Genomic DNA, 20,381 nt, shown 5'->3' with positions numbered 1-20,381 from the left:
GCCATTTTATGGAACGAAATAGCTACTGGTATACATTGTGCTGAGCGTTGTCTATGAGGATAGACAGAAATGAAGTCACATATCCTGATGGCTCAATTCAATTTCAGATAAGTCTAGTAAATTGGTTGGTTAAGAGAAAGGCGGATGCTGACCATGCAGGTGAGAGAGGAAAGAGACAAGGGAGAGACTGCAAGAGAGCAGCAAAGGAGAGAGGCCTGAGTTGTAGGTCATGAGCCAGAGGAGATGCAAGATGACCAAGGAGAGTTGGGAGGACAGGACCAAGGAGAGGGGACGAGAAACAGGATCTAGAGGATGACACAGGCAGTCTGGGTGGGACCCTAACTGGGTTGATGTCATCAGATTTAAGCCTTGGTTGTACCTTGTACAAGGCCATGGTGATTATTAAACCTGACATATAATTTGAATGACTAACCAAAGAATGACTATTTATTTTGGAGAAAAAAATACAATGACAAACATCTCAACACTCAACACCACCAGGAGAGTGTAATATCTCACTCCACACTCATGCAAGGTAAGATCTTGTGTAAATGGACTTTTGACATAATAAAGTTAGCAACAAATTGGCCTGAAGTGAAATGTAAGTGCTAATGTTTTGTCAATATTTAAAAATGTTCCGTTGCCATTTTCTATAGTTGTTTTTTATTTCACAATTGATTGCATGATGCAGATACGTCAAACTTTCCAGAGGAAAAAACTCTGTTCTGGTTGCCTTTGAACCTGTCGTGGTACTTGAGCATGAGGCTGTGATAGGTGGCTTTAAGTGCCTGTATCACCTCATCAAAAGAGAGCAGGCACATCATACAAATTACCCTCTTCTGCTGGAGCTTGCAGAGTTACTGGGATGTGATTATTTCCAAAAGCTGAGGGTAAAACGTACATTTTGCCCTATATAATTTTCTTGTCATTTAACACACTGCAAACATTTTTGTAATATTCCATTTGAATTCTTTCAGATTGGGAACACCAACTACACGTCACACCGTATTATAGATGAGATGTTGGAGATAATCGGTACTGTCGTGGAGGAACCGATATTGTCCGATATCTGTGGCTCTCTCGCCATAGGATTGGAAATTGACGAGAGCACAGATGTTTCTGTCTGTCGACAGCTCGATCTCCATGTGAGGCAAGTATTATTAAAAAAAGGGAAAACGTTGTATTATTAGTGAAATGTTATGCAAGGCTACAATTTTATGTTCGTCTTATTAAGATTTTATCTCTTATCTCTTCATCAGATACACAGACATAGAGGGGCAAGTTTATAGCCAGTTCCTGAACCTGGTCACTGTCCCAGATGGCAAAGCCGCCACCATAGTTGCAGCCGTCCAGGAAGTGCTTACAAAAAAAGGAATTCCCACCTCAAAATTATACGGGTTGGGAACAGATGGAGCTGCGGTTATGACTGGTATGCACAGAATTGTAAAGGTTGGTTTAATTTGATTTTAAACATGTTATGATGTATAGCTAATGGTGGTGTTTTTGGCCTTGTGCAGGGAGATTGAATGGAGTTTCCAAGCAACTTCAGGATGCCTTCCCCTGGCTTATGTCGGCTGCCTGTGCTGCCCATCGTCTTGCCCTGTCAAGCCAGGATGCAACAAAATCTGTCCCCTACATGGGCACATTTAGGGACCATATGCAGCAGCTCCACATTTATTTCAGGAAGAGTGCCAACAGGATAGCTTCTCTGAAGATGGTAGAGCAGACCTTGGGGATTGACCATTTGAAAGTCAAGTAAGTCATATTAAAAGAGAAACAACAAATACCTCATCAAATGAAGGTTGGGTAAATGTGGATAAGTGCGCCTGCTAAATGAAAATTTAGTAAGCAAAATTTATGACTTTGCCTTAACCTTTTACTTTAATCTTTATACTTGTAACTGCTGTATAGGAGGTGGAGGACACACGCTGGCTGTCACAAGATTTAGCAATTAAAAATATTCAGCGTAACCTCCCAGCAGTCCTGGCGGCCTTGGCTAACGAGTCAGAAGTAAACAGATGCCCAACAGCCAAGGGGCTCTATTCCTTTCTGGCCACATACAGGTTTGTGGCAGCAGTTCACCTGCAAGCATATGTGCTGCCGCACCTAACGCGCCTGTCCAAACTCTTCCAGAAGGAAAAAGTGAATTTCCTGGCAGTGAAATACCAGGTAAGAACTTATTGCAACAGTACATTTTAGTAGCTCTTATTATCTGCAGATTTTACCACATGTATTTAACCCTCATCCTTTTATCAGGTCCCTGTCATGGTGGCTGCTCTAAGGAGGATCAAAGATGCTGGAGACAATCAGCCTCCCAGTTCATTCCTGTCCCGACTGAACCAAGACATGGATGATCCAGCAGGACTGTCTGCCTTTGGGATAGTTGATGAGGAGGAGAGGGGCCGAAGAGGGAGGGACCACCAAGAAACGTCCTGCAGACAGCAACTCTGGTCCAGATTTAGGAGCCAGGTAAGCGTTTGAATCTCTGCAAATTACTGTACAAATAGGAAGTGATTCTAATTGTTTTTTTTCCGGACAGATTTGAGGAATATCTTAAGATATGCTCTTTCCGTATATGGTCTCTATATGGCAATTGAACACGGATGGCCATACCTGCCAGCAAAACACTATTGCAGCCAATAAGCAACAAGTAGCGTTGTAAATATTTCAGAGAAGGGAGATGAGAGCACAGGAACAGTCAGTGGGAAGGCGTGTAGCATTGCATTGAGTCTAAGCCATGATCGACTGCATCTTTAAGACAAACTAATGAGATTACTTTTGTTTGCCATCTTTAGGTAATGGAACCATATATAGAGGCCCTAATAGATAGCTTGGAATGGCGATTCTACAACATAAACTTATTGGGAGCCTTCAAAGTTTTTGGACCACAGGCAGCCATTGGAGATGAGGCTGAAAATCTCTCAAACCTAAGAGCTCTCACTAAGAAGTTCCAACCAGTCAACCAGGTGCTGCAGGAATGGGCTTCATATAAGCAACACATTGTGTGTGGAGCTTTCCAAGTATGTACATAACTTAGTGACCTTTTCAGACAGGTCTTTTAAGTTATGAAGCTTACTCCATGTTTATGTAATTTTCTTCCAGGACATGGACCAGCAGCAGTGCATGCAAAGGCTGGCGTCACAAATTGATGAGTGGGGACAGCTATACCCAGGCCTGAGTCAGCTGGCAGCAATTGCTCTGGGGATACCTGTGTCAACGGTGAACTGTGAGAGGGACTTCAGCACTATGAAGAGGGTAATTTCAATCAGATTCATTGTTATTTCATTCATTAAGAAAATTGTTATATTTCTATACCTACAGCTCCAGCCAAACCAGTCGCAGTTAATGATATTTGCATATATGTTTTGATTCTGAAGTGATCAGAATGTGGGTTGGACTTCTTTTACTGATACGTAAAGGACATTCTCTGGTTTGATTGGGAGTCTGTGTAATAGAGCTTAATGCCAAGTAGTTTTGCAGAAAAACACTGTTGACAGTAATGATCATTCTCACATTTTCCGAAATTTACTATTGGTATCTGCTTTATTTGTAGGTGAAGACGGAAATGCAGAATAAGCTGCAAGGGGACCATTTGGCGACTTGTCTGCGCATCAGTATCAACGGGCCCCCCATATCACAACTAAATTATCAGCAAGCCTTGGAGCTGTTTTTTGAAAAGCCTAGAAAAATCAAATGCTCGGCATCAGAATGTACCCTGTGCCATTACATCTGTCTAGTTTACTTTAATACTTTTTAAAATAAATTAGATTCAACAACTACGTTTCCGCATTGTGCCACTTCATTTATTTTTTCTAAGGCTTATGATAAATATCAAAGAACATTAAGCTTAAAATTAACACAAATTATGAACTTTGTTTCTGCCCAGTTCAAGGCACATTTATACAATGATCTGGTCTCAGCAGATGCCTTGAATCTGTTGATTGTTATGTCATTTGTAAGAATGAGACTCACTTTGTAAGTCTCAATCTGTCAACATTTTTTTCAAAAATCTCACCAGTAGTCACCATTTAAAGGATAATTTTTCGAAATGTTCTTCCAGGGGGGCATGCCCGCCCGGAAGAACACACTGACTTCCTGTCTGTCAAAGATTTGATTTCAAAATCCTGCTGTTGGTTTATAAAGCACTGAATGGTTTAGGGCCAAATTACATTTGTGTTATGAACCATCCAGACCTCTGAGGTCATCAGGTACAGGTCTGCTTTCAGTCCCTAGAGTCAAAACTAAACATGGAGAAGCAGCATTCAGTCATTATGCTCCACATATCTGGAACAAACCCCCAGAAAACTGCAGGTCTGCTCCAACTCTCACCTCTTTTAAATCAAGACTGAAGACCTTTCTGTTTGACACTGCCTTTCACTGAAGCAATTTTAAGGCTTTGAACTGCACTGTGACTGTTATTCTTTAGTCTTGTCTCTTTTAAAATCTATTCTATTTTAGCTTATTTTCCTATTGTTTTAATGTTTTGTGATGTCTTCTACTTGTTTTTAATGTGTTTTAAATGCAATTTTTAATGTCCTTTAATATAATTGTATGCCCCTGTAAAGCATTTTGAGTTGCCTTGTGGCTAAATTGTGTTATACAGATAAACTTGCCTTACCTTTTGTTTTCAATGACAAATTTTATTTTCGATGCAAAAAAAAACACTGTCGCTGTTCTGGCTCCATATTAAAGCAGCCTCTAGATGTGAAAGCAGACAAGGCCAAAGACATTAGTGAAGACATAAGCATTTACATCATGTTTACATTTGTGCCCTGCATTAAAATATCACTTATGTGAGATTGTTTTGCTTGCTTTTGTTATTTATTGTCATTAAACTGCAATTTCTTTCAATCAAATGACTTGCCTTGTCTGATGTCTTACTTTTTAATTTCTATGTCCTTGTAAACCACTTTGAATTGCCTTGTGTCTGAATGAAGAAACTGACCTTGCCTACAGGCTGTACGAACTATCTCAGGTGGAACTAGGTGAAGGTGAACTGTGACTTAAAAATACAATAAATAACTAGAGAAGGCAAGTTCTGAAGAATTTTGGCTGTGAATGCTCGCTGTTGAGAAGCTGATGCCAAATGCGCATTGCCGCCTGTGAAAACTTTGAATGATGAAAAAGTATATATTAAGTTCATATGAAAAATTTGAAATAATTTAGGGTTTATTGAAAAGCTAAGGCTCAACAGAATTGGTGGCTTTAATTTATTTGAAGTGCCGTCTGAAGAGAATGAAGCGTCCTAATAGTTGGGTAGGAATGAAGGATTAAAAATAGAATATAAGCTATAAGCCAAACTGCAATGTTTGCTTTGATTTGTGTCAGGAAGCAACTAATGGAGTATGAAGAGATGTTACAATGAGAATGAATCAAATACTCTGAATGGGACTGAAATGTTATCTCATAATGTATCAATGATTGAGAACATTTAAATATTTAAATTGAGTTTCTGGCTTGAATGAATGAAAAGATAATAGTTAAATATAGTTAAAATGTTGGGAAATATACTGTGCTTGTTTGTGTACATGAGTGCGTGCTTACGCAAGCATTTTTGGCTGTGTGTGTGTGTGTGTGTGTGTGTGTGTCACTGTGTGTATTAAACCGACTCATTGATAAATCCTGTCTCTCTGTGTTGGCCCGACTGTTATTGGTTGCTATGGAAATGGTAACCACATTGGTCGTGGTAACGGACAGAGAGAGTTGACTTAATAGTGATTTTAGCTGAGGCTCACCTCACATTATCATGCTTCTCCCTCAAAAACAGTAACTGCTGTCACTCAAATGATGATATGGTAGAAACTATGAGAGTCCAAAAGTTTTTGTCTGATTGCCCCCCAGAGAACCAATGTCGTTTTTCTGCTGGAGTGAAGATTTTGGAAGTGAGGGCGAGTTGAAGGCGAGGTTTTTAGAATTTTTTGAGCTCCTCCCCAGTCTTTCAGTAGGCTCTTCCACTCTGGCTGTCAACATTCCAGATTCCACCCCATACACACCACTGAAAGTGGCTGCAAAGTTATGAATGTTTGAACTGCAAGTGTGCAAAAAGAATGAAAGTTATGAAAAAGTTGAATTAATGTGAGAAAGACCTAATCATTCTAAACGTTTCACAGTTTGAATGTAGTTTCTATGAGAATGTATGGTGGGGGGAGAAGAGTTGGAAAATTAGTGGGTTTGAAGGGATTTCTAATTGACTTCCATTATAATAGCGATACGACAAAGCTTCAAAGAAAGTTGAATATTTTCAAAAGCTTTAATGGGATTTGAAAGATGAATACAACCTTGAATGTAAACAAATTGTGGAATATTTCAAAGTTTGAATGGAGTTTGTATCTGGAAGCGTGAATGATCAGATAAGCTTTGAAAATGGTTGAAAAAGTGTGAATGAGGGATTTTTTGAACATTCCATCATCTGCTTGAATGGGAAAAAATGGCTGAAAAACATCCAATATCTCTGAAATTATGAGCGATATCAATGAGAAAAATAGAAGCAGTCGATTCTCAATCAAGACAAATATTTTGGTGTTTGAATGGAGTGAATACGTTGACAAAAAAATCAGACCCAGAAGATATAATATATAATAATATATAAAGAATAAAAATAAAGAATTTTGTGTGCAGAAGAACAAATGTGAATATGCCTCCAGTAGAGCTGTGCGATATTACGATATATATCGTAGTGCGATATAAAAATGTCTACCGTAGGATATAACCCTCTGTTGTCTATATCGTAATTTTACCTTGTATGCTACTTGTTTAGCACTGTTGCTACACTAACGTAAACGTACACTACGGTTGTGATTTAATACGCCGGAATGACCGTTGGATATCCAAATTTTGAGTTCAAAACAAGTTCATTGTATGAAGGTGAATGTAACTGCAGGAACGCTACTGCTTTGTGGTAGCATTTTTACGTCACCCGCAAGGACTCGTTTATGGCACTGGTCGCTCGGGAGTAAACAGAGGCAAAGCAGCATGGCGGAGACGGGGGAGAGCGCAATGGAAGACGAAAATAACGTTACATCAGACGCGGATACAGAAGCAGAACCCCGAGAAGATTTGGTGCGGGATATATATCGTATCGGGATATAAAATTAGCTATATCAAGATATAAAATTTTGTCCATATCGCACAGCACTAGCCTCCAGCATTCACAACCAATAATGAAGACAAATACATAAAAAGAAACCTAGCTGCATGCATTTGGGATTTTGTTGCTTTTCCCCCCATTTTACTGAAGTCATACCAGCCATCACACAGTCATTTGATCCATTGTAAATACATAAAATATTGATCATTGCAGCTTTAAATTTTCTACTGACTGAAATGTTTTTAAAATATCTTAAGTTACTAATATGCATAACAACAGATGATAGATGGATTAAAATGTCCATAGCAACATGACCACGATCTATCTGCCTGACAGCGACATAGCCTTCCATCTCGTTCACAAAGCCACCGTCATCATTTAGCAAAGGTCATCAAAATTAAAGTTGGCTGTGTGTGTTTATTTGGTTGCTGGCGAGGGTCCAAAGACATCACTGCCTTGATGCATGCCATCCCGGACAAAATGCCCTGGAAACACCACTACTTTCAGTAATGATATCTAAGGTGCAAAGTCAAGTGCATGTAACGTAATTTCTTAATCCAGAACAGATCTAATACATGAGAGCAAACAGCAAAGATTGCACAAACTCCATATATAGTTGTATTCCTATTTGTGGACAGATATATTTTCATTTGTCCGTGTTTTCCAAATAGTATTTATACATGTATGCATGTAGTTGCAGAGGCTGGCCTGCTTGCCCAGAGGGCTCTGTTTATGTCTAACAGACTGCTAGGCCCCAGTGTTGCCATAGGAGCCATAGACCTACCAGCTGACGACATTTTTTTTTCCGTTTCAATGATGGTAAACAACCTTGATGATACAAATTAATAATAAGCTTTCAGTGCATTCTGAAATCTGGCTAATCATCGCTGACATGCAGATCAGTGAGCCCTGTTTATCTTCGACAGAGTAGCTGCATCATCACCACACAGGCATCCATATCCTGACATATTTACCTCATCGTAGCGAGGATAATGTCAATGTAATGTAATAAAAGCTGCACTAGCCAATATCAAATTATTCCGTTTAAATCGCCATTGTAACACACTGGAATAGTACACCAAAAGAGCGTAAGCTATGGTGTGCTAGAAATATTACGGATATAAGTGACAGAAATTCGACCATGGTTGCAGGACCTATTGAGGTATTAAAACAATTATATGTATCTTCTCGATGTTTATAGCGTCACGCATCAGATCCCTAATGTATTATGACCCATTAAGAAAGCTAGCCCACTAGCCTAGCATCTCGCTCCGAAATGTGTAGTTCAATCGCAGTTAAAGAGCACGGCTTGCTAAATTGAATCTTCATTGGAATACCTGACAATTTTAGGTGGTCTGGCTTATTGGGAGAGGTATATAGGTTTTACAAAGATCTCAAAGCTGTTGTCTGAATAATGGCAGTCAGCTCTACAATTCGGTGTCCGTGTTATTCCCGAAACTAAGCTCATTTAAATTAAAATGTAATATTTTGAGCTGCTTCGCCTATTATTTCCATTAGCTCCGCTCACCAAAACAACGTGGCGCCTCATGGCGAATGGTCGTGGAAATTATTATATTATAGATATTTTTTTAAGTTTAATGGTGGGTGATGGACGATACGTACGCCGAACATAAGAGTAGCGTGTATTTATCGAGTAGAATCCTTGATGGTCATTTTAAATGCACGTATCATGGTCATTCAACACCGAAACCATTAAATTATTAGATTGTTTAAGCTAGTTTGGCGTGACGGTCGCTCAATACGACACTTAGCATACGTTAGCAGCAAGCTATCTGAACGATGATGGGTACATTGAAGATAAACTTAAATGCACTTGAAGAGACGAAATTACCTTTCAAAAGAGGCGAGAAGGGAGAGCGTTCCGGTGAGGTCCTGCTGTCCGGGGGTGAGAGTCTCTGCCTGGGGACCAGCCTACCGTCCGAGCCGCTTCCACCCGGGTTGGCGGGACTGGAGCAACGGGACGTCGTCGGTCCTGTGTTGCTCCCGGCTGCTGAGAAGGAGGAGGAAACGGAGCGGGTTGGGCTGTGCTGATTTGCAAGCAAAAGCTGGTACGGCACCGTGGCGCGGATCGGCTGCAAACGGACCGCGGTGGTGTTGCTACAGGAAGAGCAGGAGGATGTTGGGGAGCCGCTGTGTTTAACCCGCTGCTGGGATGAGCTGGCCTCTGCCGTTGATGCTGACATAATCAGCCACGTTCAGTTGATAAAGTTGTTTATGTGACAATATGAGTGTTAAAAGTACAATGTACTGTTAAGTAGGTCACTTTGCTTGTTTTGTTCCTCGGCATTCGACTTAAGCGTTATCCATACTAGTTAACAAACGTTGCCAGCTACCGGCGTTTCTGAAGTTAGTTCACGACACGCAGCCCTAAACAGGCTTGACTTTGCATTTAAGTGATGCTAATGAAGAGAACTAACTCACAAAGCTAACACTTCTTTTCTAATTTTCTTCCAAAAAAGTCGTTATTACCGCGTCACTTGGTAAAACTGGTCATTGTTGTCATTCTCGCAACTCCTCACTCTCCAAACCCACTTTCCAAGACAGCAGTTGTCACTTCTAACAACTCCTGACAGAAGAGGCTGGCCCGTGGGTGGGAGCAAATCACTACGGTACTTTCTGATTGGTGCTGGACTACTTCCTGGATTTGTCAAAGTGTTGTTCATTGGTTATGCGGGGCTTTAACCAATATACATGAGCGTTAGGTAAAGCAGAAGTTCTTTAAGGGTCTGCTATTGGCTGGTGACCACTGCATAGAGGCCTTAAGTGTATTTGGATTGATCTGTATTTAAACAGTACATAACATTATATATTATCACATTTAAAGGCAACTGTTTACATGTATAGAGAAGCGATTGACCCTTTTTCTCATTTTTATTCATACTTGATCATGTACAAAATCTATGCAAATGTATTTCCTCTTCTCAGCAAAAAATCTTATTTTGAAGGCTAGTATTTACAAAATAACATAAGAAAATCACCCTGGTAAAGACTTAATGTAATCTCATAAGAATAACTTCAAAAAAGACACACACAATATTCTAATATAGAGGTACAGATAAATAAATGCTGAAGTGGAGATCGAGTGCAACAGATTGTAACGTGGTTAATGCAAGTACCATTAATTCTCAAATAAAATAACAATTCACAGACTAATAACCAGCATGAACAAATACAGGCTGAGCACTAACAAAGCTGGAGTAAGAATCAGAGGGGCTGAATTTACCTTTGATGTCATGGATCTTATGCATATCGCTTAACATTTAAAGTAAAAATTGACCCAAAACTGAAAATTCAGTCATTATCTACTCACACCAATGCTGATGGAAAGTCTGAGAAGTTTCAAAGTCCACAAAACATTTACGGAGCTTCACAGCCAAACAGCATTGCACCGTTCTCCTAAACAACTGAAGTAAATAATATTCAACCACATCATGATACAGAATTATTTAGAAGTACCCTAACCCTTACCCATTTTATTATGTAGTCTTTAGGCCCGTCCATCAGTGACTCATATTAGTCACTTGACATATGACTTGATGTGTTGACGATAAACACGTCACAGTAGATGCGCCTCAAGTCTGCGAGGGCTCAGTCCGCAAGTCTGGGAGGGAGGAGATTTGGATGTAGCCCTGGTTTCCGCAGGACGCGCAATGTTCTTTTTTGGGGTTTTTCCCCCCCCCCCCGGTTCTATGTACTTTAATTGTTTCAGAGAATGCTACAATCCAGACATTTTTGTGGACTCGAACCCGAAACTCACAAACCCGACTTTCCACCGGTGTGGAGGCGAATACATGATGACTGTATTTTAATTTTTGGATTAACTTTTTGCTTTAATTCAATGATTATAACAACAGAGTCAAATCCTACATACATGAACAGAAATATGAACAGAAATGCTAGTTTCATTAAAACATTTTCAGTTTGCATCTACTTTGCAGTTTTATCCCCACCACAAATGTTAAGCAACCGTCAATACGTTCTGCCCATTTTTCACATTTAAAGCCTTCCAGGAAAGGGAAGATTGGAAGACTGTGTACACACTGACGAGTATACACAATACTTTCTGTGACCCTCATCTCTTTTTTTATTTTTTTACTCAAAACATATTGAAGATTTATATTTTTACAGAGATTGACACAGTGATTTCACTGTAGCTACTACCACTACTACTGGTAGCTACACAAAGTGTGATCTAGGTTATCAAGTTTTAATTAACATTCCCAAAAAACAGTCATATGAAACAGGTTTGTTGTTTGTTAAAACTGATTGTTGTACATCTGTACATGATCTTGTAACATTAATAATATTCTGTTCAATATTCATTTCAAATAAAGACAAAAACAAAACCATGCATCCTTGTTGAAGTGTATGCTACACAGAAAAGGATCATATTCCACAGGTGGGATAAAGTCATTGTTGCTGTTTTTTTTCCTTTTTTTTCACCAAATGTTAAGCAACCATTAATAAAATTCCAAACTTTCTGCACATTTTTCACATTTAGAGCCTTCCAGGAAAGGGAAGCTTGGAAGACTTGTGTGAAATCACTGAAGAGGAAATGTTTTGTTGACATTAACTATTAAAAAAAAAGGCAAAGTATGTAGAGAGGACTAGACTTTGTAAGTGAATGAAATCATTTTTTTCTGTTTGAGGTGAGAAACTCAAAAAAGCAGAGGGGCAAGTATAATATGGCCCTGTTGTTGTACTAATGGCATTACTGCTGTGGGAGATACAGTACTTCATCATGAATTTATCAAGACAGCAGGTAAACATGGAGGTAAAGCTGAGATTTCAATGAAGGTAAATAAAGACTCTGCCATTTGAGAATTTACTGTATGGTACGTCAGCATCTAGGACCAATCCCATTGCTGACTTCTAGCCAAAGCAATTTTGTGTAAGGTGAATCCTTGACACTTAAACACAAACAGTACTAAGTGACATCACTACATGTCAGTATGAGATAGCAGCACTCACAGTATACACTGAAAGAATAGTTCTCTAATGCTATCCACACCACAGTTCAGTACATGCTGTCATGGCTTGAACCAATTTCTGTAGAGGAGTTTAGAAACTTACACTGAGCAAAGTCCCAACTAATGTCATGTATATTTTAATGCATTCTGATGAAAAATGGATGTCATTATTACAAGAAAGCAAAAACCAATTGGAAATGCAGACTGAATAAATAACATAATATAATAAATGCAAATGCTGGCAGAAAAATATGCTGAACCTAAAGGAAGGCCACGTTCAGGGAGCAAAATTTAAGCATGGTGATGACCGGAAGGGAAGAAGTAAAATTGTCAAAACATTTGTTGTGGGAGGAAGTGTTTTTGCTACATATAATGTGAAATATACAAATCGCATCAAAATAATTACATGAGAGCTGTGGTTAGTAAAAATAATCTGACTAAACTTTATCATTCAAACACTCTCCACAATTTACACATAAATAGATGATTCGAGCAATCTCACATTAATTAGTACTTTCTATCCAATGATTCTACTGAGGACTTGGATTTAACTCAATGGAAGGTAGGCAATTTCTTGTCCAAGTACATTGCTTTATTCACAGTTATTGCTTTATAACCTAGGTGCCACATCCTGAAATGACCTGAAAAAGTCTTGACACCTTGTCCATAATAATTCTAATGTAGTACAGGCTGGGTCTTATATTCATAGTTGGGTCACGATTTGTATCTTTAAAGGCCTAATTTGTAAGATTGTTACGTCTCATTCCATACTCGTAAAAATACTCATGCTTTCAGTCGGTGACAAGTTCGACCAAACAACACAAAGTGTGAGTATTTGACAAGTTGGGAATGAGACTCAAATCTTACAAATTGGACCTTTGATAAAAGTATTGGACTCTACGAGATCTAGCAAAATGGAAAGAAAGACTAGCAGTCAGTAGACCTAAAATTGAGACCTGAACCTGGCTCATACGTGCATCTTGACCCAACCCAACTGCACCTGATTGGCACTGCTAAATTTGAGATGCAAACTTGACCCGAGACCTGAATGCTTTACTACTTTTAGCTTGATAAGCTAATGCTATACATTGGCAACAGCTGTCTAATTTTGCAATTCTCTCTGGGCATTGCATATCTGCTTACAACAAATACAGTCACAGGCCTTGAAGATTGGCAGTTAAAGTGAGAGATTTCTGAATAAAATACATTTGAAAATAACGCAAACCAAGCCAAGGGCTTTACACAACAAAATGGCCAAAAACATGATGCTTTTTCTGGACTGGTCAGGTTTGGTGAGGTTAGCAAAATTCTAGTAATGAGATTATCAGATTTAAGGTTATAAACAAGGTAACCAGATTAGTTAACCTTATTTGTTAGATAAAACAAAGGTAATGGTAAAATTATTGTCCATACTGTCCATTGTCAAGCATCACCATTTAAACCACCCAACACAGTTTATTGACCAGCTTCTTGGTTCAACTTTCCCCTACAGGACATACCACAGTTGTGTGCACACTTTTCAGGGCGTTTAACATTTCAGGTGAGTTGGCTTTAACCCCCTGACTTTTTGGAGCCATGTTTCCAAATCTCATTAAGTGTCTTGATAAGTGCAATGTTATCCTACCTGATAGAAACCCAAGTTGTAATAAATCATAATTATCCTGTTTATACTTAGACAACATCATTATAACACACTGTACGTCACTGCATTTGAAGTGTACCTAAGGGCTCAACAGTCATGATGTCTTAACCAAATATAACCAAGACCAAGCACAGGTCCATTTAGCTCCTATCAAGCTGTAATGTCAGAACCTTTCACAACCATTAGCTGTACAACCAGTGGATTTTTCTTTTCCACTGTAACGTCATATGATTTCAATGCCTTTACAATGAAGGTACAAAATGAATGTGTTATTAAACGAAATTCTTGCTTCTCAGATCTACAACTAATTTCATGTTTTATGTAATTTCAGTGAGCTTAAATTGTTCCTGATGAATCACATTTGCTTTTTCAATAAATTGCAGGGCTTGAAGCTGATCTCCTGATGACAGTTTTGGTATTAAGATTCAAACAGACTAGGCATTATGAAGTACAGAGTTCTCTAAAGTGAAGTCGTAATGAAAAGTAGCTAAGTTGTAGTTGATGTCCCTGGACAGCAGCACATCAGGAATTAGGGGGAACCCTGTCTGCATGGCCAGGACGTGAGGAGCCAAAGTGAAGGGCACGTCCCCGAGGAGATCTGGGAGAGTCGAAGTAGCCTCTACTGTTGACGCCCCTGCTGTCGGCGTGGTAGTGGGTAGAGCTGTAGGGTGGTTTGTGTTGGAGGGTAGAGCTGGATACGGGCAGGAGGACTGGAAAGAAAAGGGGACACAACTTTAATGTCAGTGCGCAATGTTGAGATATTACATTTAGATTCATGGTTGGTCAACTAGTCTCTTTTCATAGTGGTTCTACTTTTTCTACCTTACAAGCAATATTTGTACACAGTATGTCTAACGTTTAAGTTTTAAGCTTTTTTTACTTCACGTGCCCACATTATGTGCGACAATCAGTGGCATCCCTCAGTCTGGGATATGTTTGAAAAGGGAAGTTTGATACGTGAACACTATTTATTCATTGAAGTGCAGTTACGGTGAACTCGGACTGCATCATGATTAGGACTCACAATAAGGATATGGAGTGTGAGGATTGTGTGAGAGCTGTCACTGACTTTATTTACAGGCTTTCATAAATCATGCAATCCATATTCGCAGGTGGTGAGGATGATCCAGATGAGCTGACTGGAGAAGGCAGTCTCTAGTGCGCTCTGTGCAGCAGAGCGCACCGTGTGCACCTGACAGTCGTGTCCACTGCAGCGATTTCACACACAAACTACATGAAAACACGTAATTGGTGAAACATGAACAGTAGGCTATTCATTCTTTAATGCTTTTTGATTTAATCTTGGATTTCTGCCATCGATTATGATTACTGGATTATTTAGTTACCAAAGAGTCCGGCCCTCTCCGCTGCGCTCCAGGACAGGGAATGATGGCACAGCGCTCAGTGGGGAAATATTGATTTAAGATTTGTGTTGGCTGATATTTTCACTATAGGCGCAAATACGAGGCTATTACAAATATGAGGTTTATGAAAACGCTCATGAGAAAAGTTTCGTGAGCACGTTTTCATAAACATTCAAACCAGCAGTGTTACTCGAGTACTTGCACTTCCGTATTTGAGCTTATAGTGAAGTGTAATAATTATTCCATGAACACCTCTCCACCGGAGAGGGCCGCAGCATTTCTGATACTGGTATCAGAATCGGAACAACTCTAGACACAGTCAACTGTCTTGAGCTCATAAACCTTCCTGGCAGAGCATTAGCTACACAATATTTACTGAACATGAACAAATATTAAAGAAACATTTAAAATTCATGTAAATAGATTAAGTCCATTAAACTCTATAACGTAGTTTGGTATAATGAGGTTAACTGTCATACCATCCTCAGGTCCAGTTGTCAACTTTGTACACCTGGTTGATTAAGTGTCTTAATTTCTATTCAGACACAAGATATATCATGTGCCTATTGTAATAGGTTAAGTGCAATGACATTTGCTGAATATAGTCATGGTCCCAAGAGAAAGAACCCTCTTTGATTTGGTGACACCTATGCCGTCTCCATAGTGTCGTCGTTAAGAGTGCTGCGGGGGTGATGTATTTGTATAGACTAACCTGGAAGTTTATGATACTTGTTTATGATAACTACAATTACCTCATTGTGGATGTACAGTGCCTATAAAAAGTATTCACCCCCTTAATTGTTTTCCCTTTTTGCTTTTATAAATGGAATCATGGTCAATATAATTTGGTTTTGACAAAAAAAAATTACAAAAACAACTCTTTAATGTCACAGGGAAAACAGATTTCTTCAAAGTAATGTCAATTAATTAAAAATATATAATATAAAATAAGTGATTGGCTAAGTCACTTGAGCCTCCAGGATGAAGAAAACAATGTGGAATACCTACCGTCTTTGTATCAACATGGATCAACCAAATGTTGTATATTTCACCAATTAGTGTTTCCCTGTGTATCACTATCAAATGACTGTGTTGACTGTAACGTAACTGTACACTCCCGTGACATTGCAGGACAGTTTTTTGCCCTTTCTGCAAGAATGATGATTCTGACTTTGTGTTCAGCATTGCTTGCTTCAGTGTTGACATCTATCGGATGCTTGTTGCTATCATCGTTTTGCTGACATTCAGGTAAGTGCAAAGTTCCTTGTTTATATGCTTAATGCTTTACTCGTGTGTGTAAAAGGTCTGGATATGACGCGTCAGTAGTGAGAAAAAATACAACTTTAGTTTCTAAAGTTATTAGACGGAGTCCTCTTTATTTCTAAGCTTTGCTGACAAGTGTGTGACAGCGCAAAATAATATAACGTTAATTTCTAATGTTATGAGAATAACTCATCTCTTCTTCACTTACATATATATACTTTACTCACAGGTGTGTTAATTAATCTTTAAATGAAGTGTCCATAGCGCAAAATAATAAAGACTAATGAAAACACTGTCCTCTCCACTCCTCCTCCTCTCCCCTCCTCTCCTCTCCTCTCATAAAAATAAAGATTCAGCAGCGGTCACATATCAGCAGCAGAGATGCACTGCTGCTAGATGCGAATATGGGAATCACTGTGCATGGGTTTTGAGATTACTTAAATGACATAAAGGTCCAGGAAAGTAATCTTTGGCCTCAGTTTTAGATTTTGTGTAATGTGCTGCAATAAAATACACATTCCAACATGCTGTTCCTAATGCTAAAAAACAAAGTTGTAATGCTGTCATGAACTGAAGGCATGTTGGTGAATTACAGTGACCACACTGTAATTCAATGTGGCGTGTAATAATGCACATGGAATGGAGGAATGTTGTTTATTCCACTATTGAGTCTTTTAAGTTGATGGCATTCCACTGTATTTGAAATGGTGCAATACACCTTTATTAGTTGAAATGTGTACTCTTTTCATTAAATAAGTAATGATCAGATGGAATTAGAGTGTCTTAATGTAGCAGTTCTTGCTTCATTGTATCATAGTTGAGAAGTTTAATAACTGGAGCAAGATTAAATACTGTACTTCAAATAAACACTGAAATGTCAAAACTGCACAAGCAAAATAACTTAGAAAGAAAATATATACAACATGTAAATATCTCAGGGCTTAATCTCAACGAAACAAAATTATTTTCTATCAATGGAACTGCGGGCATCAGAGAGTTTGCTCAGGTCAGAAGTTTGTGCCTTCCTTTCTTGCAAATTTGAGCCAATTGTTAAACATCTTGACATTGCTAAACAGGGGAATTTATATACATGCCAAGAGGGCTTTTCTTCTTATCCAGTTTGTCGTAAACAAAACTAGCCTTAACCAATTAATGCCATAGTACAACCCATAGTCATCACATCACCAAGTTTCCACTGTTTTTCGAGGACTCAAACAAAGCTGGCTTTACATATGACACAAGAGGTTAACGGGAGTCTAAGGTACCTACAGCGTGGTATTCATTTATAATTCAGCATCAGAGTTTACCCTCTGATAACACCACCACAAACAGGTATTGTACTCAGTCAGGCCGTATCCTGCTCCAATTATATGCCACACAGTTACTGTGTTTATATTCTTTCAACCAACTTGGGATTTGAGCAACAGTAGGAAAAAGATCAGAGATCAGAGATCAGTGATCAAAGTAAGCACAAGTATTACTGAAAAGTAGAAGACCACAGAGTTTTTTGTCAACTTCCTTATTGTCTTCACAATCAACAATCTCAAATGGAAATACAAACTTGTTGGAGAAAACACAAGCAGTACAAACTGATTTGCTTTAGTCAGCATAATTCATTATTAAAAGAAATAGGATTATTATAGTCTTCTTCCTTTATATAGTCCAATTAAAACAATTTCTGTGCAATGCTATTGTTGCCATGTTAACCCTGGATACAATTTATTTATGTTGATCCAGGACCATCACCACCACGTTGATCTTTGGTCAACATAAACAATTTAGGGCTCGTATATTATCTTTACCCTTTAATGATAGTTAACAATGTTGTAGCTTGCTGGTAATTGTACTTGAAAGAATAGCCCACCTAATTTGCAAGCTAAGTTGCTATACCTGCAGTAGCTCATATACATATATATACAGCTCTAGGTAGGTACTAGATGACAAAGATTAAGGATTTTGTTCAGATTAACAGAGGATTTCATTCAATTACACTAACTTCAATGTGGACAACTAAGCTGGCCTCCGAAGAAGCTTTAAAGAATTAAAAGGAGCACTACACTGATGATGTCAGAGGGCTGCGACTGGTTGATCGCAATGTTGGTCAAGGATCGCAATTTAGGATGCTGATCCAGAAACATGTCCTACTTGGCTAAATCATGTTGCGCCACACTGCAGCCGACATGTAGTCAATACTTTTAAGAATATGCACATTCTAATGTGTAGCCTATTGATAAATTCTGTATTTTAGCTATTGGTTATATTCATTTAGTCACAAGGAGTTGCTGTATCAGTTTGTGGTGCCGCAGCAATCCCTGCCCTCATGTTATCTTACATAAACATGATCTCATGAGTTCCATGAAGCTATATAGATATTACACTTGTGAAAAGTGAACACTGATATTGGATTGGTGCTCAGGTATCAGGAGATACCCTGAGTTGAGATTTTAGGATAGAAAAGTCGGGTAATTGCATCACAAGAAATGTGTGTAAAAATGTGCAAGTGTTTTATTTCCAGAGTCACCAAAATTAGATAAGCAAACAACATCAAGAATCCTGTCCAAGTGAATGTGATCACACAGTACTTTACTCTGCCGCACTACTTGGCATCTCATTTGCTGGGGCACTGTGCTAGGGTTACATATTAAAGTTAGTACTGATATTGAAATCAAATTTGGGAGACATCTTGAGAGAGCACCAGCCTTCACTTCCGTAACATTCTACATAGACACAAAAACCATAACATTAGCATAGCTAATGTGATAGCATGGTATCACCGTCTATGATACCATGCTATCACATTAGCTATGCCAATGTTATGATTTTTGCTGTAAGGTGTATACACAGGAAAACGTCAAGAAGTAGAACAAAATGCAAACAAATTGGGCAAAGTTCATTAGAGGGAAAATATTATGTCCTCGCTCTTAACCTTTGAAGAGAGAAATTATCTTCCATATGTTGTTTTTTTTTATTGAGCCTGAGGTTCCTTGATGAGTCTGTCTAATGTAGCTGTGGTTTACACATGCATTGCACATAACGCTCTTGTCTTAACCATCTTTTCCTAAATAGATAAATTGGTCTTTTCTTGTAACATGTACTGCCTTCCGAGTGGCGCAGGCCTGGATTTGAAATTCATCTGGAGTGGCAGATTTGAGACTTTGTTTTGTAGTTTAACATATAATTAAAAGGCAAATGTGACACTAAATGTAGAGAAGATGTTACAGGAAATGGTTATTCCTCTGCAATTAAGAGGAAGAGGTTTCCTGTGGGACTAAAACGGAGGGAGGGTGGAGGAACAGGGTCCCAGGTCTGGTTTTCTGTTATGCTCTCCAACAGAGTTTCTATGAAACAAAACACAAAACAAAGATCCTACACCTGGGAATGATTATCATGCTGGTAGTAAAGAACTATGTTTATGTAAACAGTAAAGAAATGTGTTCATATGTTCCTGCATATTTTTATGAGTTCTAGTTCAAGTTCTAAGTTCTAGGAACGTTCTTTAAAGGTTATTTTTTACAAAAAACTATGAGAACCGTCTGGGAACGTTCCCTAAAGGTTCTCCGAAGGTTATTTTGTGTAACATTTAGAGAACCTTTAGGGAACTTTCCCTGACGGTTCTCTGAAGGTAATTTATGTAAATGTCAGAGTACCTTTAGGGAACGTTCCCTGAAGATTATTTAAAGGTTTTACAAAAATAGCCTTCAGCAAACCTTCTCTATTTATAAAGCTGAAATGTGTGGGTTAGGGGTTAAATTCGAAATTTTTATTTCAGTTCATAATGCTCATTAGGGTTTAAGTCCATTTATATATATTTATATACACACACATATATATATGTATGTACAAGGGGTGTGATGATTCTCGAAATCTTCGATTCGATTTTCGATTTTAAGGTCACGATTCGATCTGAATCTTTTGTTTATTTTTTTCTTTTAGCACAGATGACAATGACATTTTTAGACGTGTATGTATCAAAGTAATGTATGTATGTATGTCTATGTATATGTATATATATATATATACATATATACACACAT

The 20,381-nt window shown here is 38.5% G+C and overlaps 2 protein-coding genes across 2 annotated transcripts in view; both read right to left on the bottom strand.

The window, feature by feature from the left end:
- glcci1a (glucocorticoid induced 1a) overlaps positions 1-9,601 on the bottom strand; it is a 54,049-nt gene extending 44,448 nt beyond the window's left edge. Inside the window, exon 1 of the mRNA XM_073463475.1 lies at positions 8,940-9,601. Within this exon, the coding sequence (XP_073319576.1) occupies positions 8,940-9,291 (352 nt within the window). The 5' untranslated portion in view covers positions 9,292-9,601. The remainder of the gene's footprint in view (positions 1-8,939) is intronic.
- A 2,598-nt stretch (positions 9,602-12,199) lies between these two features.
- Positions 12,200-20,381, bottom strand: part of umad1 (UBAP1-MVB12-associated (UMA) domain containing 1) — a 24,936-nt gene continuing 16,754 nt past the window's right edge. The window contains exon 4 of the mRNA XM_073463488.1: positions 12,200-14,430. Within this exon, the coding sequence (XP_073319589.1) occupies positions 14,155-14,430 (276 nt within the window). The 3' untranslated portion in view covers positions 12,200-14,154. The remainder of the gene's footprint in view (positions 14,431-20,381) is intronic.

This window comes from Pagrus major, chromosome 3 (assembly GCF_040436345.1).
Source record: "Pagrus major chromosome 3, Pma_NU_1.0".
Classification (NCBI taxonomy): domain Eukaryota; kingdom Metazoa; phylum Chordata; class Actinopteri; order Spariformes; family Sparidae; genus Pagrus; species Pagrus major.
This window is presented reverse-complemented; position numbering and strand designations above follow the sequence as displayed.